At 38.2% G+C, this 20712-nt stretch overlaps 1 protein-coding gene across 8 annotated transcripts in view; it reads right to left on the reverse strand.

The window, feature by feature from the left end:
* Positions 1 to 20712, reverse strand: part of LOC122334880 (disheveled-associated activator of morphogenesis 2-like) — a 75890-nt gene that overhangs the window by 16625 nt on the left and 38553 nt on the right. For 5 of the 8 annotated variants that reach the window (XR_006248826.1, XR_006248825.1, XR_006248828.1 and 2 more), the window contains exons 3-5: positions 15411 to 15499; positions 13505 to 13579; positions 6199 to 6293 (exon numbers count right to left, since the gene is read on the reverse strand). Coding sequence is in view for 3 of the 8 variants with exons in the window: in XM_043232768.1 (XP_043088703.1) it covers positions 4467 to 4569; positions 6199 to 6293; positions 13505 to 13579; positions 15411 to 15464 (327 nt within the window). In the remaining 5 variants the exon portion in view is untranslated. Of the gene's footprint in view, positions 1 to 4100; positions 4570 to 6198; positions 6294 to 7308; positions 7793 to 13504; positions 13580 to 15410; positions 15500 to 20712 lie in introns of those variants that run through there. The other 3 variants (XM_043232765.1, XM_043232767.1, XM_043232768.1) reach the window with 2 other exon arrangements.

Below are 20712 nucleotides of genomic sequence, written 5' to 3' on the forward strand. Positions count from 1 at the left end.
TAGGAGTTAGAGCTCATTCAACCAGAGGGGTTGCATCGTCGATGGCTTTAGCAAGAGGCGCGCCCTTGCAGCAAGTCTGTGATGCGCAGGTTGGTCCTCTCCGCACACATTTGTTAGATTTTATAGTTTGATGTCCATGCTACTCCGGCTCGCATGTCCTTGAGTCGACATCCCAGAGTAATGTCTGAGACCTCTTCAGTGTTGCGCGCACACACTACACAACGCTGGGGGTCCAGACACTCCTAGTGCGGCGGCGTTGGTATTCTCGTTCCCATTAGCGCATTCAGCACAGCATCGAGAGTAGCTTTTGATAGGGAACGTCTCGGATTACTTGACTGTAACCCTGTTCCCTGAAAAAGCGGGAACGATGCTGCGCCAATGCCGCACTGTGGGCGTGACTGGACGTCCTTTCAGACAAAAATTTGACCTGAGGATGTTTCCGCGTCACATCTATTTATAACCTCCAGGTGTTCGTGATCAGGTGACGTCACCTGACCGAGGTTATATAAGCCAAACTTTGGCGTGTTTGACACACGTGCTTCAACAACCGGTCGAACAAAAGACGTTCTCATTAGCGCATTCAGCGCAGCATCTCGTTCCCGCTTTTTCAGGGAACAGGGTTACAGTCAAGTAACCCGAGACGATTTCAACCAATCAGAGTCTTGTTGTCTATACAGAGTCTATACAGGGATGTATAATGACGAGAGTGAACAATTTGTTATTAAATGCAGAGACGGTCTCTGTAATAAATTCAACGATAATTGCTAGATGTTAAGTGTCCCCAACAAAGCAAGCCAGAGGCGACAGCGGCAAGGAACCAAAACCCCATCCATACAGAATGAAGAAAAAATAAACCTTGGGAGAAACCAGACTCAGTTGGGGCCAGTTCTCCTCTGACCGGACGCACAGCACTTAACTTTGTAAGGAGGTGAACCAAAACCTGTAAATGCAATAAGACTAATCTGAGAAGGGAATTCAAAGGAACAAAAGGACTTCAAAAGGAGTGTAAACAACACCACCCCCCTGTTGCCTTTATGACACCCTCATCACCTCTGCTCTTCCTGCTTCCCCTCCTTCTGCCCAAAAAGAGATGGTTTAAAAGTTCATTAGGAATAAGGCATTATATGTCATGTGTCTTGTGAACCTATGGTTCTTCAATTTCATGTTTGGTGTCATTTGAAAGGTCTCAGTGTGATTGGTAAATTGGTCTCAATATCACAGTAATCACTTATATTATGGAAAAGATTAAGAACTTAGTAGAACTGTGTTCTGTTGAGAAGGGGGTGTGTCCTCCTTTTGGGTCTCTGAAAGTGTTCCAGCCAGGTGTGGCCCTGGAGCACAGGAACCTAAACACCAAAAGGTTTTTACAATTACATTTGGGATCTCTTTGTCTGGTCTGAGTATATAAGGAAAGTGACAAAACACAACAAGGCGCGATTCCGTAGCCAGATTGGCCCGTAGTGTGGTGTATGTCCTCATACACTACACTATGTACTTTTTAAAGACCAGGTATAATGACCTTTTAAGTTTGTTTTATTTTGTTTTGTGTTATTTTTGTACTGCTGATCAGTTGTGCAAATGTTTATCAATTATACCAATTTGGAAACTATTCTTGCCTGATAAAATAAACGTCAATCTTGGTTAACTTATAATATTGTCTGAAATAACTTTTCTAGTAGGTTAGTGAATTCTGAGGTTTTCCGCATTGTTGGCGTGCTAGGGTGAGCCAGATCAACGATCAATGGATGGAGCCGGGGGCACATTTTTGACTTCTTGACTTCTGACCACCAAACTGGCTTAGCATGCTATTACTTAGGGAACGCATAAAAAATTACTCTTTTTTGAGTCTATCTAGGAGATGGCTGCATTAAGGTAAGCGATCTAGGGGGTAGCCTCTGACTATGACCTGACTAGCCCAGATGTGTCGTGAGTCTGTTCTGGCCAAACAAGGTCTCTAAGCGACCCAGACTCCTAACGAACAATAAGTCAAAACTAGGAAATATTATAGTTAATTAATGATCCAAATTTAAATCACAACTAGAGGGATCAGCAGTTACATTTTAATAAATATAAATAAAATCACGAAAGATTGGAGTCAAATAAAATTATGTATAAGGTCAGTACTATAATTGGAAACCCAAAAGATTAATAAATATTAGTGATTTTTAACGAGATGCAAAGAAAAGACCGAACACGCTTTGACCTTCGACCAGGGCCTCTGGATTCCATTCTGCAGGAAAAGGGGGACCCTTACAACTTCCAGTTAAATTTTAAACACAGCTGTGTCAGATAGTGTAAATGGCTTGTGTGTGTGTGCATCAGGATCTGGTGATCTGTCCACAAAGCGCATCTAGGTGTTCTGGTCTCTGATGAACATAATCTCTGGGTGCTGATCCACCATCTAGTCTGGATATAAACTGTGAAACAGATTAAGAAAGAAACAGGACTAATTTTAGCGTAGATGCCATTGTTTTTACGATGTCACAAGTACATTGTGTTTTAGGAGTAGTGTTCCTGTTTCCAGCAGATCTAATTAATGCAGACTAAAAACCTTTTAACGGATTTGAGTAATAAAAGTGTGTTGGTGTGTTATATGTGTTGGCTAGATGAAAAAGATGCGCCTTTAATCTAGATTTAAACTGACAGAGTGTGTCTGCTTCCCGTTAGGGAGATTGTTCCAGAGTTTAGGTGCTAGATAGTAAAAGGATCTGCGACCTGCAGTCGATTTTGATATTCTAGGTATTATCAAATGGTCAGAGTTTTGAGAATGCAGCAGACGTGCAGGATTATAATGTGATAAGAGCTCGCTGAAGTATTGAGGAGCTAAACAATTCAGGGCTTTATAGGTAATTAATAAGATTTTAAAATCTATCCGATGTTTAATAGGAGCCAGTGAAGTGACAGAAACAGGCTAATATGATCATGTTTTGACTAGCTGAAGTTTGTTTATCAAGCGTGCAGAACAACCACCCAATAAAGCATTACAATAATCTAACCTCGAGGTCATTAACGCATGAATTAATATTTCTGCATTAGATGTTGAAAGCATAGGTCGTAATTAAGATATATTTTTACGATGGAAAAACACAGTTTTACAGATGCTGGAAACATGTTGTTGTGAAAAGATTGTTGTCAAACAGCACACCTAGATTCCTAACTGATGAAGAAGAATTAACAGAGCAGCCATCAAGTGACTGTGTTCTAGATAATAAAGAGAGGCATCTACGCTAATATTAGTTTCTTTCTTATTCTGTTTCTCAGTTTGTATACAGATCAGATGGTGGATCAGCACCCAGAGATGATGTTCATCGGAGACCAGAACACCTAGATGAGCCCATTCTGTATGGATGGGGTTTTGGTTCCTGCCGCTGTCGTCTCTGGCTTGCTTACTTGGAGACACTTAATTTCTAGTGATTTTTGTCAATTTGATTACAGATACCATCTCTGTATTTAATAACAAAATGTTCAATCTCGACATTATACATCCCTATCATTGTATTCTCCTATTTGAAACTGTTCAGTATTCTGATACAATCTGTATTGTTAAAAGCGCTATATAAATAAAAGTGATTGACTGATTTATTTATTCATTTCAATGAGGACTACTTCTACAGAATGTTGCTTTTATATCAAACATTGTCTTAATTGAAATGGGTATGTGAAATTTCATAACATTTCAGCTATCGTCCTGTTGGAAGGAGTCAAATAAAACCTGGTAACTCTTCATGACAAGGACAATGATCTTACCAACTCCTGTGCAGACCCAAGCAACTTCATTACGACCATTGCCAACTTTTGGGGGTGATATTCAGCTCTGTTACCACGGCCAAGCCCCTTCACTAAAGAACTTTCTTATTTTCATCAAGCATGACACATATACCAACTTTTTTGACTTTTCACATATGCTAAGTGCTTCAAAACGGCACAAAGATGCATGTAAAAAGACTTTATTTTTCACTTTATTTTTTTAATAAGTTAATACAAAAGAAGTATTTTTGTTCGTGAATTTTGTTAAAAAGCAAACATAATGCGCTTTTTGCATGATGCCTTTTGTCAAGAACAGGAACATTTGACAAAAATGAATTGAAACTCAGGAAAAACACAAAGACATAAGATAAATAGATCTGTAGAAAGCTTCAAATTACCACTTAACGAAATGGAAAAAAAAATCATTATAATCTTAATCCGTAAAGATGACTTTTCTCTAAAGGTATGTCTATGAAGAGATGACGAGTCAAGAAAGTAGTATTACTTTTCATGGGGCTTTGCAGCAAGCCTATTTCAACACAGCATTTCAACACAGATCTCCTCAGCTGCTGACAACAGCTTTCTGTTGCTGCTACAGGACAATAAACACTGTTGCAATGTTGCATAAACGGGCAACCAGGTGAATCTGAGTTAGTGTGGGAGGTTGAGAGGTAATGACTAGAGATAATCCTGTGTTCCAGGCATGTTCCGGGGAAGACCTAAGACATGCTGGAGGGATTATGTCGGCTGGTCTGGGAGTGTCTCAGTCTTCCCCCGTAAGTGTCTGGGGAGAGGGAAGTCTGGGCATCCCTACTTAGACTGCTGCCCCCGCAACCCAGCACAGGAGATAAGCGGAAGAAAGTGGATGGATGGGGGTTAACAAATAAAAAAAAAAAAAACTTACTATTACATTTTTATCTTATTTTAGCTAAAGTAGTTAAAAATGTTTTGATTGAAAAAAACTGTTTGTGAATCAAATGGCATTTTACAGAAAATTATTTGACAAGAGTAAACAGATGTACAGTGTTAACTGTAACCTTTTCTTTTTTTATTTGAACCTGATCCGAAAAAGCAAACTTTTATCTCTTTATACTACTGTAGGTTACGTCAGATTGTTGCAAAGGATTTGTTTTTTTAAAAGCCTGCAATAACATTGAAGATAAGGTTTGCTTGATAGAGAGTGTTTGCACCTTCTTCGATATTGGACAGAGTCAATTACTGCATGACAAATGTTGATGTTCATCTAATTGTGGCACTTGTTAGATTTATAACAGTGTAAAATGACTAAAGCCGTAAATTAGCTATTGGTAATAAAGCTAAAAGCACAAAAAATGAAGAATAAATAATGTAATGTATTGTTCATATTAATTTACATTGACTTATTTTAACAAATGTAAAGTGTTCTAGATGTAAAAAGTTCTAGATTTAAAGAACTTGGCTGACTTGTATTTCACATTTTAATTCCCTTCTGCTTAAAACACTGCATTTGCATTAATGAGGTGAAAAAATACCTTTAAGCCTCAAAACCATATCCATCAGTGGATTACATTTGAGACCCAGCTAGCTGCTGTCAAATTACTTGATGGGTTACTTCTATTTATAGTCAAAAATGTTTTAATTCCTTTTATATTGCAAGTTGCCTGAGTTGTGTCCATCTTAGGCCATGATTTCATGACATTTTCAACATGATTTGCATACACATTCACACGCCAAAAAGATTCAAATTCACAAATATAAGTAAAAACTGATTCCTAGAAATTAAGTGTCCCCCTTAATTTAAAACACATCAAAAATACTTTTGACTGTCCCATTGACTGCCAAGTAATAAACCCAGAAAAGTATGAAAGAAATAACTTCAATCTGCCTATAGTATGTTTTTTACACAAAACATACAGTATCTACTGCATGCAAACCGCATACTTCTGTCAGCCGCAACATAATACATGTTTTCTACATGTATTTACACTTTAATCTGAACTGAAAAAGTGCATTCTTGTATTCTCTTCGCTTCATACAATTTAGATTGAACCACTGATGGCAGATGGCCTATTTCCTTCATACTTTTCTGGGCCTTGACAGTGTTCATTAGATGACAGTCAATGGTACAGTCAAAATCCTCCAGCTTTTCAACCAAAATATCTTAAATTGTGTTCTGAAGACGGGTTTGGAACAACATGGGGATTAATTACAAAATATAACAGTCAGTCCCATTTAAGTTGCCTTTAATTTCGAGGTGATTGAGTACAGTGTGACTGACAGCTTACACATTTTTCTTTGTGACTCAGAGAAGAAGAAGCTCTGTTTACTAGCAGAGATGAAAAGACTCTTTCATCTAGAGTCTAAGTAAGAGTCTAAAGACAGCATGGGCTTAAATTAAGTTTATATATTAAATATAATATAATCCCCACAGACTGCAGGGACATCCCAATCTAGAAAAGTGCATTCTCTTACCTCATTGGTTGCGTCCGGAGGGCTGTCTTTAGATCCTCTACTACCTTGTTTCTCATCTCCATTTCCTCTTCATCAAAAGCAAATAGTGTCTGCATCTGAAATAAAGGTGATCTTTTTCAAACTTTTACTGTGGTTTTAAATATATAAAACTGAAAACAAGCAGTCAAGGAATGATCCAGAAAAGCTATAAAACCACGTCCAGTCTAATGGTCATTTGTGAGATTTTTGAGCTATTTTGCTTCCAAAATGTATTGTTCTGGCTAATGGGAAATAACACAACATTTTTCAATTATTGGGCTCTGATATTAGCTCTGATAAGAGAAAACGGCAAATTAAATTTGGCAAGTGGTTAACTAATCCTGAGCCACTCCACACGCGGGTATAAATAAGCAACAGGTGTAACCACTCATTAGATTTTGCTTCGTAGCACAGTCCATTAACTACGAGCTTGAAGTGCTACACAAACAAAGAGGAGAAGCTGAAGCAGAAGCTGTTTTGGGTAGCATTCATTACAGAATTAGAGGCGTTCTGGTGATTCCCCTGAGTGTCTTACCTAAAGAGCAATTTCTGTGCACAGCCTTTTCAAACCTTTTTAAAAGTGCAGTTTCGGCTGTTTCCTATTTGGGTGTGGTTGTTTCCTGATCTTGAACGACAGTGGCGAGTGCTCTCTTCAGTGTCTGAGTATTCAGAACAACACTCATTGTGAGGCCCTGCTTCTGATGGCACTTTAACCCTGCCACTCCATCCTTTAGGATATAGCATCACCTTCTGGTCCTCACCCGGTTTAATTTTCTGCTGTAAGTGATTCGTAGGGGCCGATTCAGGGCACTCCGCCATTTCATGAGGAAAAGATCATGGTCTATCGTAAGCTGAGGAGTGCTGCAGCTTCAGCCAGGTCAGACCCAAAGCTGCTAGCCATGCTTGCTTGGACTGCCGAGGTGTCACATGCCACCTTGCCCTGAGCTCTCATGGCTGGACGACTGGTTTCTGGGTGCTGTCCTTGATAACAAATCACGGCCCACTCTGATGGTGCCACTTGCAAGGAGCTTGGGCATGCGTATGGCATTCCCTAACCCTTCTTGCTGGCTTATGGGGACACCTCGGCTCGGCTATGTGATCCAACTCGCCCACCAACCTCCCAGGTTCAGGGGCATTTTTAAGACTTCTGTGGCAGCCTGGAACGCTTCTGTCTTGTGAGGAGAGATTGCTATCCTCCTGGCAAAGATGCAATCAAGCAGGTCCCTCCAGCTGAGGTGGCGCGGGGGTTTTACAGTACCTACTTCATCGTACCCAAAAAAGATGGTGGCCTTCAACCAATCCTGGATCTACAAATTTTTAAACAGGGCCCTGCACAAGCTCCCATTCAGAATGCTCACACAGAAATGCATGATCAGATGTGTACCATGATTGGTTTGCAGAGGTTGACCATATTTCCATGTCGTGGAGAGGATCTATTTTCTCTGTCTGGAGTTAGACGGTAAGTTGATTCAGAGACACTCAAGTCGACCTGTTTGCTTCTTGTGAATCCTCCCATTGCCAGCTGTTCTATTGCCTAACTGAGGCTCCCCTCGGCTGAAATAGCTGGCCTTGAGCCCTATAAAAAAAGTGTACTACTTATTTGGGCATTCCCATTTGACCAAATAGCAAATGAAAAGCACCATGATTTTTCAATGTCACGACTGTGTTAGAAATGTAATATTATCGCTATCTAGGCTACCTGTAATGCTTTTTGACATGATCCTTTTCTTTTGTGTCTCTTTCAAAACCTTGAGAATTTTTCCATATAAACCCCTAAATTTGGAAGTACATTATATTCAATCCCGCGTAAAGATAGTACTTATTTATACTGAGCTACTTTAAGAACATCTTTAATTTATGTACTACTAGTCTGCTGTACTATATCTTGTCTCCTGTTTATATCTTTTTTTGATCTTTTGTTCAGTGAGTAATCCATTCTCTAACTATACCTGCCTTTTTCAGTTTATCTGGTTTGTCGTGTTTTCTGACTTGTGTGTTTTTTTTTCCAAATTTGTTAACTTGTTTTTTAGATTGCATATGTGATTTATTATTTTGTTTTCATAATTGTAATTTGTTTTGCACTTCTCTGCCAATGTAAAATATTGTAGTGCTTTGCAGCTCATGGAACAAATAAAACCTTGTCAGTTTAAACTTCTTAAATAAGGTTTTGCAAGATGGCTTGTGTCAAATGTCATAGTGTCACGTCTTTGGACTTTTTGTTATTGTTTTTGTTGTTTGTCATGTGTTCCGTTTAACCCACTTTAGTTAATTTGTCTTTATTGTCTTCAGCTGTGTGTAGTTTATTAAGTAATTCCGTTGAATATTTAAGTCCTGTGATTTCAGTTCTCTTTGTCCAATCTCGTCTTTATGTGCATGTGGTTTTGTCCTGTCTACCTGCCTGCCTGCCTGCCTGCCTGTAATTATACATTTACATTTACATTTAGTCATTTTGCAGATGCTTTTATCCAAAGCGACTTACAATTGAGAGTACATCAAGCGATTCATTTTTTTGAGAGACAAACAGACAGAGTAAGTGCTTGTAACACCAAGTCACAGGCAGTGTTCAAATTAGTACAAGACAGAAAGGGAAGGAATAAACAAGGGGAAGGAGAAGTGAGAATTTCTTTTCTTTTTTCTTTTTTTTTTTAAGATGAGGTCAAGTATTGCTGAAAGAGGTGAGTTTTCAACTGTTTCCTAAAGATTGACAGAGATCCAGCATTCCGGCTATGTATGGAAAGATCATTCCACCAGCCAGGAACAGAGAACAAGAAAGTTCTGGAGAGTGATTTTAAGCCTCTTTGAGATGGTACCACGAGGCGTCGCTCGCCAGCAGATCTCAGACTTCTAGAGGGGGAGTAGATTTGTAATAGTGAGTGGAAGTAGACCGGTGCTGAGTCTGTGGTTGTTCTATATGCAAGCATCAGTGCCTTGAACTTGATGCGAGCTGCAACCGGGAGCCAATGTAAGGAGATAAAGAGAGGTGTAACATGGGCTCTTTTGGGCTCAATGAAGACCAGCCGTGCTGCTGCATTCTGAAGTAATTATATAGTTTATTTTCATCTCTGAGTAGATAAAAGCGTTTAATTTACCCTTACGCTAGTTGTGTGCTCTCCTGCTAACCACAACCGTGACACATAGTAACACAAAAGTCAGTTTTGTCTATGAATATAAACTGGTGCATGTTAATCGATATACAGTATTAGATGTGTGAAACTGTCTCTTGAATATTGTGACAGCACACTACTAACTTAACAACTAACTCAACCAGGCCATAGACAACTGCCTTATTAGGCCCCACTGTCAAACCTGTATTGTTTTTTTAAGGTTTCTTTTTTTCCCACTATTCTCAACATTTTAAACTCTTGAAAGCTGGTATATATGTTGGAATCCTAATGGCCCTTAGAGGCCCAACAACTTTCATGCTGTATGTTATAGGCTCTGCCAAACAGAAAGTTGGTTATTCAGAAAGTGCATGCACTAAAAATGTATATACTCCTCTGAGAATTTCCTATTCAGTGAACATGATCTCAAGACATTGGTGATGCTAAGGAATGCGAAGGAATTTTTGATCTCAAATGGTTTGCCCATGGCAAGTCAATGACGTTATAGCAAGAAATGAGAAACAGGAAGTGTCTAATAAATCCACATACATAGTTTGATTTTCAAACCTCAGGGGAGTGTTCGTTGTACAATGCCTATCACATAGATGTGACTATTAGGAGTTATAGTGCTACCAACTAGCAGCAGGAAGTGTGTTATTTTCAGAATGCTTTTTCTGATGAAATGTGAAGCTAGTTGTACAAAAAAAGATACCACACATATCAGTATTAATTAGAGTTAGAGACTGGCAATAGGTCAATAAAGCGAGGTATAGCGCCATCTTTTGTCAAAGGTTTGTGATTTTAACTTCAATTCCATGAATAACGATCAAGAGCCTTTTTCTAGAGCAAAAACACCAGACCAGAGGGCTCAGCAAGCCTGACGGGAGCTCAGACCATCTGTTCAGACCAGGAAGGGCTGAGCTGCACCCTCCAACCAGTGAAGCCATTCCCCTTAAACCAGCCTGACAGCCAGCCTAACAACTCCCAGTTACCTATGTTGTAATTCTGCTCAGAGGAACTGAAGCAGTACGAGAAGAAGGCACAGGGATGCACCTTCTCATCCTGGTGCAACCGCTGTGAGAGGACCGGACCTGCTCCGACCTCAGAGGCATTCACCTCAACAATGAATTGATGTTTAGGGTCTGGAAGGCAAAACAGAGTTACTAGACCAATCTATGTGAGGGCCATGCTGTGCCAACCAAGATAGTGGGGGCACTCAAGGAATCAATAAGGTACAGAGTAATCACCTCATTGTGATTGCCAGACACAACGAGACTGGAGACAGGAGGAGTTGTACAGGAGACAGTGGTATTTAAGGTGCCATTCAGGGAACATGCTGGGATAGGTTCAGGAAGAGGAATGGCAGAAATCCCCCACTGAGCGGCTAAGGAGCCCTATCTATGAAGTTACCCTCACACCCAGAATCAATCAGGAGTTAGAAGAGTTATTGTCCTAAATAAAAACAGGCAAAAATACTCAAAAGAGTCTCACAGACAGACATTTCCCAGTCATAAGCTTTGCCATTTAGAAGCGTCAGGGCAAATGCCCTCTTGAATTCCTCAGGTGCTGTAGGGCAAACACCACAGAACACTGGGATAGGAATGCTTGGGAGATATTATAAGGAGACATAGTATTAGCTTTTACTGTTATGCTATGAAACTTTTTTTTATTTCTTCACGGCCTGATGAAAGACAACAAATTGAAAAACTAAAAGGATGCACAGTGAATATAAAACAGATGACAAGTCATTTCTTAATGCTAATTAGGTGCTAATTATAGGACCTAAAAATCCCACATGTAATAATCATGAACACAGTCTAGCACTTGATGGCTGCTCCGTTAATTCCTCTTTATCAGTTAGAAACTTAGTTGCGCTGTTTGAAAGCAATCTTTCATTTGAAAACCAGTTTGTAGCATCTGTAAAACTTTGTTTTTCCATCCCAAAAACATATTTAAATTGTGACCTATGCTCTCAATGTCAAATGCAGTATTAGACCATTGTAATGCTTTACTACATGGTTGTTCTGTGCGCTTGATAAACGCAGCAGCTAGAGACCTTACTAGAATCAGGAATTATGACCATATTAACCCGGTTCTGCCTTCACTGCACTGGCTCCCTATTAAACATTGGATATATTTTAAGATTTTGTTAATTACTTATGAAGCCTTGAATTTTTTAGCTCCTAAACACTCGAGCAAGCTCTTATAGCATTATAGTCCTGTACTTCTGCTGCGTTTTTTAAAACTCTGGCATTTGATAATGCTTAGAATAATCAAAATCGACTGCGAGTGGCAGATCCTTTTCCTATTTCAGCACCCAAAATCTGGAATAATCTTTGTGAAGCGGACATACTCTGTCAGTTTAAATCTAGATTAAAGACCCATCTCTTTAACCTGACTTACACATAACACACTAATAAGCTTTATTATTTAAAATCATTGTAGGATTTTTAGTCTGCATTAGAACAGCTTGTTACATCATAAAAGAATGTAATTTATTGTAATATCTGTTTCTTTCTTATTCTGTTTCTCAGTTCATATCCAGATCAGATGGCAGATCAGCACCAAGAGATGATCTTCATCGGAAACCGGAACACCTAGATGAGCCTTGTGGACAGATCATATAGGCGTGTATGGCTTGCCATCAAGGGCTCAGTCTTCTTTTTATATTTGTCCTATGTTCCTCAATATTTTTGGATATATTGGCCTCCGAAAGAAAATGATTTTTTTTTTTGATTTCAAAGAACTTTTAGGTGGAATGAGGACAAAGTATGACACAGTATTGGCAAGAAACCTTTTAAATATTATTGAATCGTTTAATTTAGTTATAACGCATAAATATGGTAATGTATTGTCATACAGCCAGAGGAGAACTGGCCCCAACTGAGCCATCCTTAGGCTTTGTCTTCAAGGACCACATTGTGTGTGTGTGTGTGAGTGTGAAAGAAAAAAGAGAAAGAGAAAGAAAGAAAAATAAATAAAGCAGAAAGCTATCGTTCTTTGAAAAAATGGCATAGAAAAGAGGTGGGGGAAGAACACACTGTCCTCAGCCTCAAGGGAGAATGCGATCTCCTCTCAATCAAAGTGCTTTGAGTGTGGCTAGCTTTCTTCAGAGAGAAACAGTGAGCCATTGCTCCCTCAACACAATCCTGGAGATTGCATGTCAAACTGCTTGAGGTGTGCTCTCTAGTCTGCGTCTCAAGCACGCTTCTTCTGAATGGACGGAAGATACTCCTTCTCTTTCTTCTGCCAAGATGGAGAGTACCACCTTAGAATGCTCCTCTCGTGATGAGCATATGAAGAGTTTTTCAAGGTGGTTACTTGGTCCAACGTGAAATATGGCGTTCCTCAAGGCTCAGTGCTAGGACCGTTACTTTTCAACCTATACATGTTACCTTTGGGAGATATTATCAGGAGACATGGTGTTAGCTTTCACTGCTATGCTGATGATACTCAGCTGTATATTTCAGCACAGCCTGGTGATAAACAACAAATTGAGAATCTAACAGAATGCATAGTCGATATAAAAACTGGATCATGAATAACTTCTTAATGCTAAATTCTGAAAAAACCGAAGTGCTAATAATTGGACCTAAAAAGCCCACATGTAAGAATCTAGAACACAGTCTAACACTTGATGGCTAACCAAGGTTATATAAGCCGAACTTTGGCGTGTTTGACAGACATGCTTCAACAACCAGTCAAACAAAGAATGTTCTCATTAGCATTAGAGTGCAGCATCTCATTCCCGCTTTTACAGGGAACAGGGTTACAGTCAAATAACCCAAGACATATCATATTTCTCTATCAAGACCTTGATTGCTAAAGCATTTAAGATAAATAATGAAGATAATTTGCATGGACATGATGTACTAGACCAAGGCTGGGAATCCACTGACAATAACCAACAAGCATCTGCAAAATCACTATAATGTGTGTTGTTAAGGGCAGCTTACATCTGCAGTGTAGCTTATTATTATATAACAGTTCTATAAAGACATTATAGAATGATTATATTTTGGCAGTCTATATTCATGACGATGTAAATGAATGACATTTTACTAGCATACATTTATTATTATTTCAGCATTAATTTTTATTCCACATTAATTTACATCAAAATTGATTTTATCACAAAGGGTACAAAAGTTTGTTGTACATGTTTGAAACATAAAGGAAGTACTTACAGCTGCCATGGAGTTAATGCGGTCAATATAGTAATCAGGCCAGCTGGTAGCAAGCTTGTTGGGGTCCTCTTGTTCCTAAGAAATGAACACAGGATAAAGATTCTATTTTAAGTAGTACAGAATTTTCGTCTGATAAATGATTGTTCAGTAGACCACAGCAAGATATTGGCTTATTTGTTGTTCAGTCAGTGAACCAGACCTTGTAGTTGGTAACTGCCACAACGGAATCTGTGAGCTAATACAATAATATAGATTTTTAAAACAATATCAGATTTTTTGGAGATTCAAAATTAATAAACAAATATCAAATAATAATATTGCTGTCTTTAAAGCTTTCCATGTTTATTTAGAATTTGATTATTTTAACATAAAAGACATGTTTAAATAAAAAAATAAAATGCTATTACAGAGGCATGAAAATAGTTAATCAGAACTCTTGCACTACACAGAAATTCGGATTAAGAAATGAATGAACTTGGGGTAAACTCTACCTTCTTATTGAAAACAGTTGAATTGCTGTCTGTTGCAATAAAGAATCTAAAGGATGCTTTAGCCATCTGCATAAGTGGCAAGTGAATAAACAGTGTTCCTAACAAACAGAAGAACTGAAGACCTTGAGGTCATGAACAAGTGATATCTCAAGGCTGTGCAGATATTTACTTAATAGTTTTCTCTTACAGTGAGCCCCAGAAAAATAGCTCCAATTTTCAGAACTTTCTTTTGATTGCTTCCTTAAACACACAGCTTTGCTTGTTCCGTTTACACTGCTGTGCATTTTAAGCAGGTCATGTGGTGGGTTTGTATGGTAATTCTCTATTACTGCAATTCTCTAAAACTTGTTTTTCCAAGACGTCTGTTGTTTGGATCTGCTTCCTTTTGCCTGGATTTGGTTTGATCATTTTTTTCTCTCTTTTTAAACTTTTGCTGTAAGAGGAAATCATTTTTGATTGCAGGAACATCAAGAGATCCTCAACTGATGACAACTTTGTTCCAGGATCTGTTTTAGTAGCTATAATCCAATGCAAACCAATTTACCTATAATTCCTACCTCACAAGCATGTGGGTATCATGGACCTAAGCTTTATATAAGACTTTGTAGATATTTTGACGGATTCACCGCACCTGGAGCTCGTCAGCCGCGGGCCAGATAAGCCCGGCCAGGCGGCGGCTTCAGTGAGCCACGAGACTCCGAGTTGGATGCTAACCTGTTGTCTCTCTCTTTGTCTCCCAGAAGCCACACCGTGACGGGCCTACCTGAGCTAATTTCCCATTACCTCACCGTGGACTCCCTCACTACTCTGAGCACTGGAAACACGGAAGACGACTCACTGCTGCACTCACCGGACTCACCGCTGTGCTCACCGAACTCACTGCTCACGTATTGCTGTTGTTTAATAAATACGCCCTCCGGGGATTTCCACTCACCTGTTTCTCTTGTGCTTCCTCGCCACAATATAATGGAATCAAATATAACATTTTCAGACAGGAACTGAAGTAGCTGTTGTTCATTTTGCAGGTCCTTTTAAAACAATACCACTTCCATAAAAACAACCTTGAAACGGCTAAAACCCATTTGTTTAAATTTGTATTCCACAGAGGCTTCTGAAAGAATCCAATGTCTCCTCTCCCTCTGTAATCAGGGTTAAAGAGAGTAATATCCTGAAAGTGGCTGACCACAGACATGGAATTCAAAAGGATAGTCTCCAAAGGAGGAAGGGAGAGGCTGTGTGTGTGATAAGTGTTGTTTATTTTCAGAGGTTTCAGATTTTTCATTTCTCATTTCATTGTCTCACAATGAAAAATATAAATCAGTGCAAAAAAATTATTTTCTTTCTTACAAAGAATGCAAAATAAAAAGTATCCAGTAACATAAAAACCTTTAATGATCATGCTGTGAAGGACTCACCTTTTTCTTGCTGCAATAGATCTGCCATTTTTTCTCAGCAGGCAAAGCAAACATGGCTTCCTGTTTTTGTCTGTGAGATCCAGTTCATCCTGAGGAAAGGAGAGGACATGACAGCTGAGTCATACATATATCCATATATCTATAAAAGCTGAGGGTGTATAATATTTAGTAGTAGAATTTCCTGATTCTACAACTGATCTGACAAATTTATCTAATATAATATAATAATGTATTAAAATAATATTAAATAGGGCTACTTAATCATGTTCCCCTAAATGAAAATGTATTTATTTATTATAAACATAACTGAAACAATACAAACAATTGTATAATTTAAATATGAATTACCACAATTCATGCTGTAAAGTGTATGCATTGTGCACTCTAAAACCGGTTATGTTGAATTTATTTAAAAACTCTGAGGAAACTGGTTGCTCTAAAAATGTACGTATTTTAACAATTATTTTAAGTTGAATTCTCATGGCATAGCTACCCACTGACTCCCAGAGTGCATTGTGGCAAAATAAATTTTACAGTTCTTGTTGTTTTTATTAGCAAATTTAATTTGCTGTCTTGTGTCAGTAGTAGCACATCAAAAAGAGCAAATAAAATGCTTATATAACTAATAAATGTAATATAACTAATTGTTACCATTGTTGTGATTTGCGTGCCGAATGATGAAGTCAGTATGTGACTTCAGCATGTATCACAATTATTTATATTACATCATTCAAATTAAAAGCTTCTCAAGTGGTTTATGAAAAACATTAAAAGTGTAAAAGATCATTAATGAACACAATACAAAATACAAAAACTAATAACCATATTTGCGGTTCATTAATAAAACCTAGTAAGTATAACAACTACAGTAAGCACAGCTCACTAACTATAAGGTAAACTGTGTTTTACATTTACATCAGTATGACTATCATTACATTAATTTTATTTTTCACTAGACTTTCAGATTATGCCTGATGCAAAGGCCATGTTTTGAAAAGTAACTTACTCTGGCAGTGTCTGTTTGAAATGATGGAGCTGATAGCTTAATACTTTATAAAGTAATACTTAATAAATCTGAAAAAGATTTATCAAAACTATTTAGTAAAAATATCATACTAATCTTTTACAGAAGACAGAAAAAAAGAACTACAGAAAGTGTAAATTACAGAGTGAATTGTACCACAAAAATCATACATTAATAGTGAAACACCAAAAGGCAGTGCTAAAGGGACTGAGCTGCAGGGAGTGAGATGCAGTAAAGACAGAGAAGGAACAATTTAGAGATGGTGAAATGTAAGGAAGTCATATGGGGAACATATAACAGGAAACCAGCCAATAGTGACCAAGCAGAAACCCTCATACAGATACACAGAAATGAAGAATAATTAACCTGAATATGCAGATATACTGTAATACCTACCAATAAAAAATAGGGTAAGATATTAACCATTTTAAACCCTTTTGTCTCCTATGTGTCTATTTTTTTTAACAACAAAAGCATATTTGCATGTAATCTAAATGAAATCTGAGAGCTACAATAAAGGGAGAAACACTAGCAACACAGTGACTTTTAATTAACTACTTTCCCAGAATTTCCTTGGGGGACGTCAAGACTCCCAGTTCACATTACGAAAGAGAGTATAATCTGTTCATAAAGAAAAAAAAAAAAAAAACTTTGGTGTTTCTTGGATGATGGACTGTGCATTTTTGGGTGAATTATTCGTTTGAGTGCTGTCAAAACACTCAGCAACATGCATTAATACTTGCCTTTAGATTAATACTTATTTAGCTCCTAAACTGACAGGAACAATCTTTCATAATGACTGGCCAACTCCCTTCTCATCAAGATCTAATCAGGATAAGTCACAGGGCATAAACAGCAAGGCTGACTGAGGACAGTAGCCAGGAAGCCGACTATTCTGTTATTATGTCATGTCATTCTCTAATCATCTAAAAATAAATGATAAATCTTCTAAAAATATTTTTAAAAGAATAAAAGCAAAAGGTAGTGTATGTGAAACTTCACTAAGAAATACAGCAATATTATTAATAAAACACTAATCTGCATTTATTTTGGAACTATACAGTTCTACCATATGGACAGTACTTTGACACAGTCACCCCTGATTACTTATAACTGCATTTTCTGTAAAGCTGCTTTCAAACAATTTGTACTGTGTACAGCTGTTGGTATGTGGCCACAGGTAAAGTTGCTATGCTAACAGATCCACTCCAAATCCGCTGAGTCATCTCAAAGTCATCATTCTTCGGGGAAGGTGAGTTGTAGTGTAAGCACATCAGTTGCACTATTGAGCTCCAGTGCACAGCGCACAGTGATCTAAACTGCGACTGAGTTTTCTAAATAACCTTCCTGACTTATCTCAATTCCTTAGCTCATCCAATACGACGCAAAAACTTGATGATGTAACAGAAACTATGCACTCTCTTTTTTCTAGCACTTTAGATACAGTTGCTCCTTTGCACTTAAAAAAGATAAAAGAAAACAATCTGACTCCATGGTATAATGACAACACACGCACCCTAAAGAGAGCAGCCCGGAAAATGGAGCGCAGGTGGAGAAAAACCAAATTAGAAGTATTTCTCAGTATTGCCTGGCGGGAGAGTATGCTGTCATACAGAAAAGCATTAAAAATAGCAAGATCTGATTATTTTTCATCCCTTTTAGAAGAAAACAAACACAACCCCCGGTATTTATTCTGTAAAGTAACTAAATTAACAAAAAATAAAGCATCAACAGGTGCTAATATGCCCCAAGAGTATAGCTGCAATGAGTTCATGAATTTCTTTACTTCTAAGATTGATACCATCAGAGATAAAATTGTAACTATGCAGCCGTCAACTACAGTTTCACATCAGATAATGAGCTTTAGATCCCCTAAGGAAAAATTACACTCTTTCTCTATTATAGGAGAAGAAGACTTGTACAAACTTGTTAAATCATCTAAACCAGCAACATGTATGTTAGACCCTATTCCATCTAAACTATTAAAAGATCTGCTTCCAGAAGTCATAGATCCTATTTTGAACATTATTAATTCATCATTGTCATTAGGTTATGTTCCCAAAACCTTTAAACTGGCTGTAGTTAAACCTCTCATTAAGAAACCACATCTTGATCCCAAAGACTTAGTAAATTACAGACCAATCTCTAAGCTCCTTTTCTGTCAAAGATACTAGAAAGGTAGTATCCTCACAACTGTTTTCCTTTTTAGAAAAAAATGGTGTCTGTGAGGATTTCCAATCAGGTTTTAGACCGTACCATAGTACTGAGACTGCTCTCATTAGAGTTACTAATGACTTGCTTCTATCATCTGATCGTGGTTTTATCTCGTTATTAGTGCTATTAGATCTTAGCGCAGCATTCGATACTATCGATCACAACATTCTCTTGGATAGACTAGAAAACTATGTTGGCATTAGAGGAAGCGCCTTAGCATGGTTTAAATCATATCTATCTGACCGCTATCAGTTTGTGGCATTAAATGAGAAGGTATCATATCGATCAAAAGTGAATTATGGAGTTCCCAAGGCTCAGTGCTAGGACCGTTACTTTTCAACCTGTACATGTTACCTCTGGGAGATATTATCAGGAGTCATGGTGTTAGTTTTCATTGCTATGCTGATGATACTCAACTCTATATTTCAGCGCAGCCTGGTGTTAGACACCAAATTGAGAAACTAACAGAATGCATAGTCGATATAAAAAGCTGGATGATGAGTAACTTCTTAATGTTAAATTCTGAAAAAACAGAGGTGCTAATAATTGGACCTAAAAACCCCACATATAATAATCTAGAACACAGCCTATCACTTGATGGCTGCTCTGTTAATTCTTCATCATCAGTTAGGAACCTAGGTGTGCTGTTTGACCGCAATCTTTCCTTTGAAAATCATGTTTCTAGCATCTGTAAAACTGCGTTTTTCCATCTTAAAAATATATCTAAATTACGACCTATGCTTTCAACCTCTAATGCAGAAATATTAATTCATGCGTTTATGACCTCAAGGTTAGATTATTGCAATGCTTTATTGGGTGGTTGTTCTGCACGCTTAATAAACAAACTTCAGCTAGTCCAAAACGCAGCAGCCAGAGTCCTTACTAGAACAAGGAAGTATGATCATATTAGCCCGGTTCTGTCAACACTGCACTGGCTCCCTATCAAACATCGAATAGATTTTAAAATCTTATTAATTACCTATAAAGCCCTGAATGGTTTATCTCCTCAATACTTGAGCGAGCTCTTATCACATTATAGTCCTGCACGTCCGCTGCGTTCTCAAAACTCTGGCCATTTGATAATACCTAGGGCGGCAGATCCTTTTCCTATCTAGCACCTAAACTCTGGAACCATCTCCCTAACTCTGTTCGGGAAGCAGACACACTCTGCCAGTTTAAATCTAGATTAAAGACACATCTTTTAACTTAGCCTACACATAACACACCAACACACCTTTTATTATTCAAATCCGTTAAAGGATTTTTAGGCTGCATTACTTAGATTTGCTGGAACCGGGAACACTACTCCTAAAATACGATGTACTTGTGACATTGTAAAAAGAATGGCATCTACGCTAATATTAGTCCTGTCTCTTTCTCAATCTGTTTTCAGTTTGTATCCAGACTAGATGGTGGATCAGCACCCAGAGATTATGTTCATCAGAGACCAGAACACCTAGATGCGCCCGTGGACCAATCACCAGATCCTGATGCACACACGCACACGCACACACACTAAGTCATTTACACTACCTGACACAGCTGCGTTTAAAATTGAACTGGAAGTTAAGTGCTGGGCGCCCGGTCAGAGGAGAACTGACCCCAACTGAGTCTGGTTTCTCCCAAGGTTTTTTTTTCTCCATTCTGTATGCATGGGGTTTTGTTTCCTTGCCGCTGTCGCCTCTGGCTTGCTTGGTTGGGGACACTTAACTTCTAGTGACTATCGTTGAATTGACTACAGAGACCGTCCTCTGCATTTAATAAAAAATTGGTCACTCTCGTCATTATACATCCCTGTCATTATACTGTACAGTGCTTTGATGCAACCTGTGTTGTTAAAAGCGCTATATAAATAAAAATGATTGATTGATTGATTGATTGACTCCATTGAAGGAGATGGAGGGTGAGCTGTGACATGTGTATACCCCCCTAATGGTTGTTGTATGACACAACTCGAATTCGGGAGTTTATCTAGTGCTGAAGTGGTCTCATATGTTTGTCTATGATCAAGGGAGAGGTTTCGCTCTCCACTGCCTTATCTTGGTCCCTCTCTCCTCTGGGCCA

The sequence above is a fragment of the Puntigrus tetrazona genome, unplaced genomic scaffold (assembly GCF_018831695.1).
Source record: "Puntigrus tetrazona isolate hp1 unplaced genomic scaffold, ASM1883169v1 S000000665, whole genome shotgun sequence".
Classification (NCBI taxonomy): Eukaryota; Metazoa; Chordata; class Actinopteri; order Cypriniformes; family Cyprinidae; genus Puntigrus; species Puntigrus tetrazona.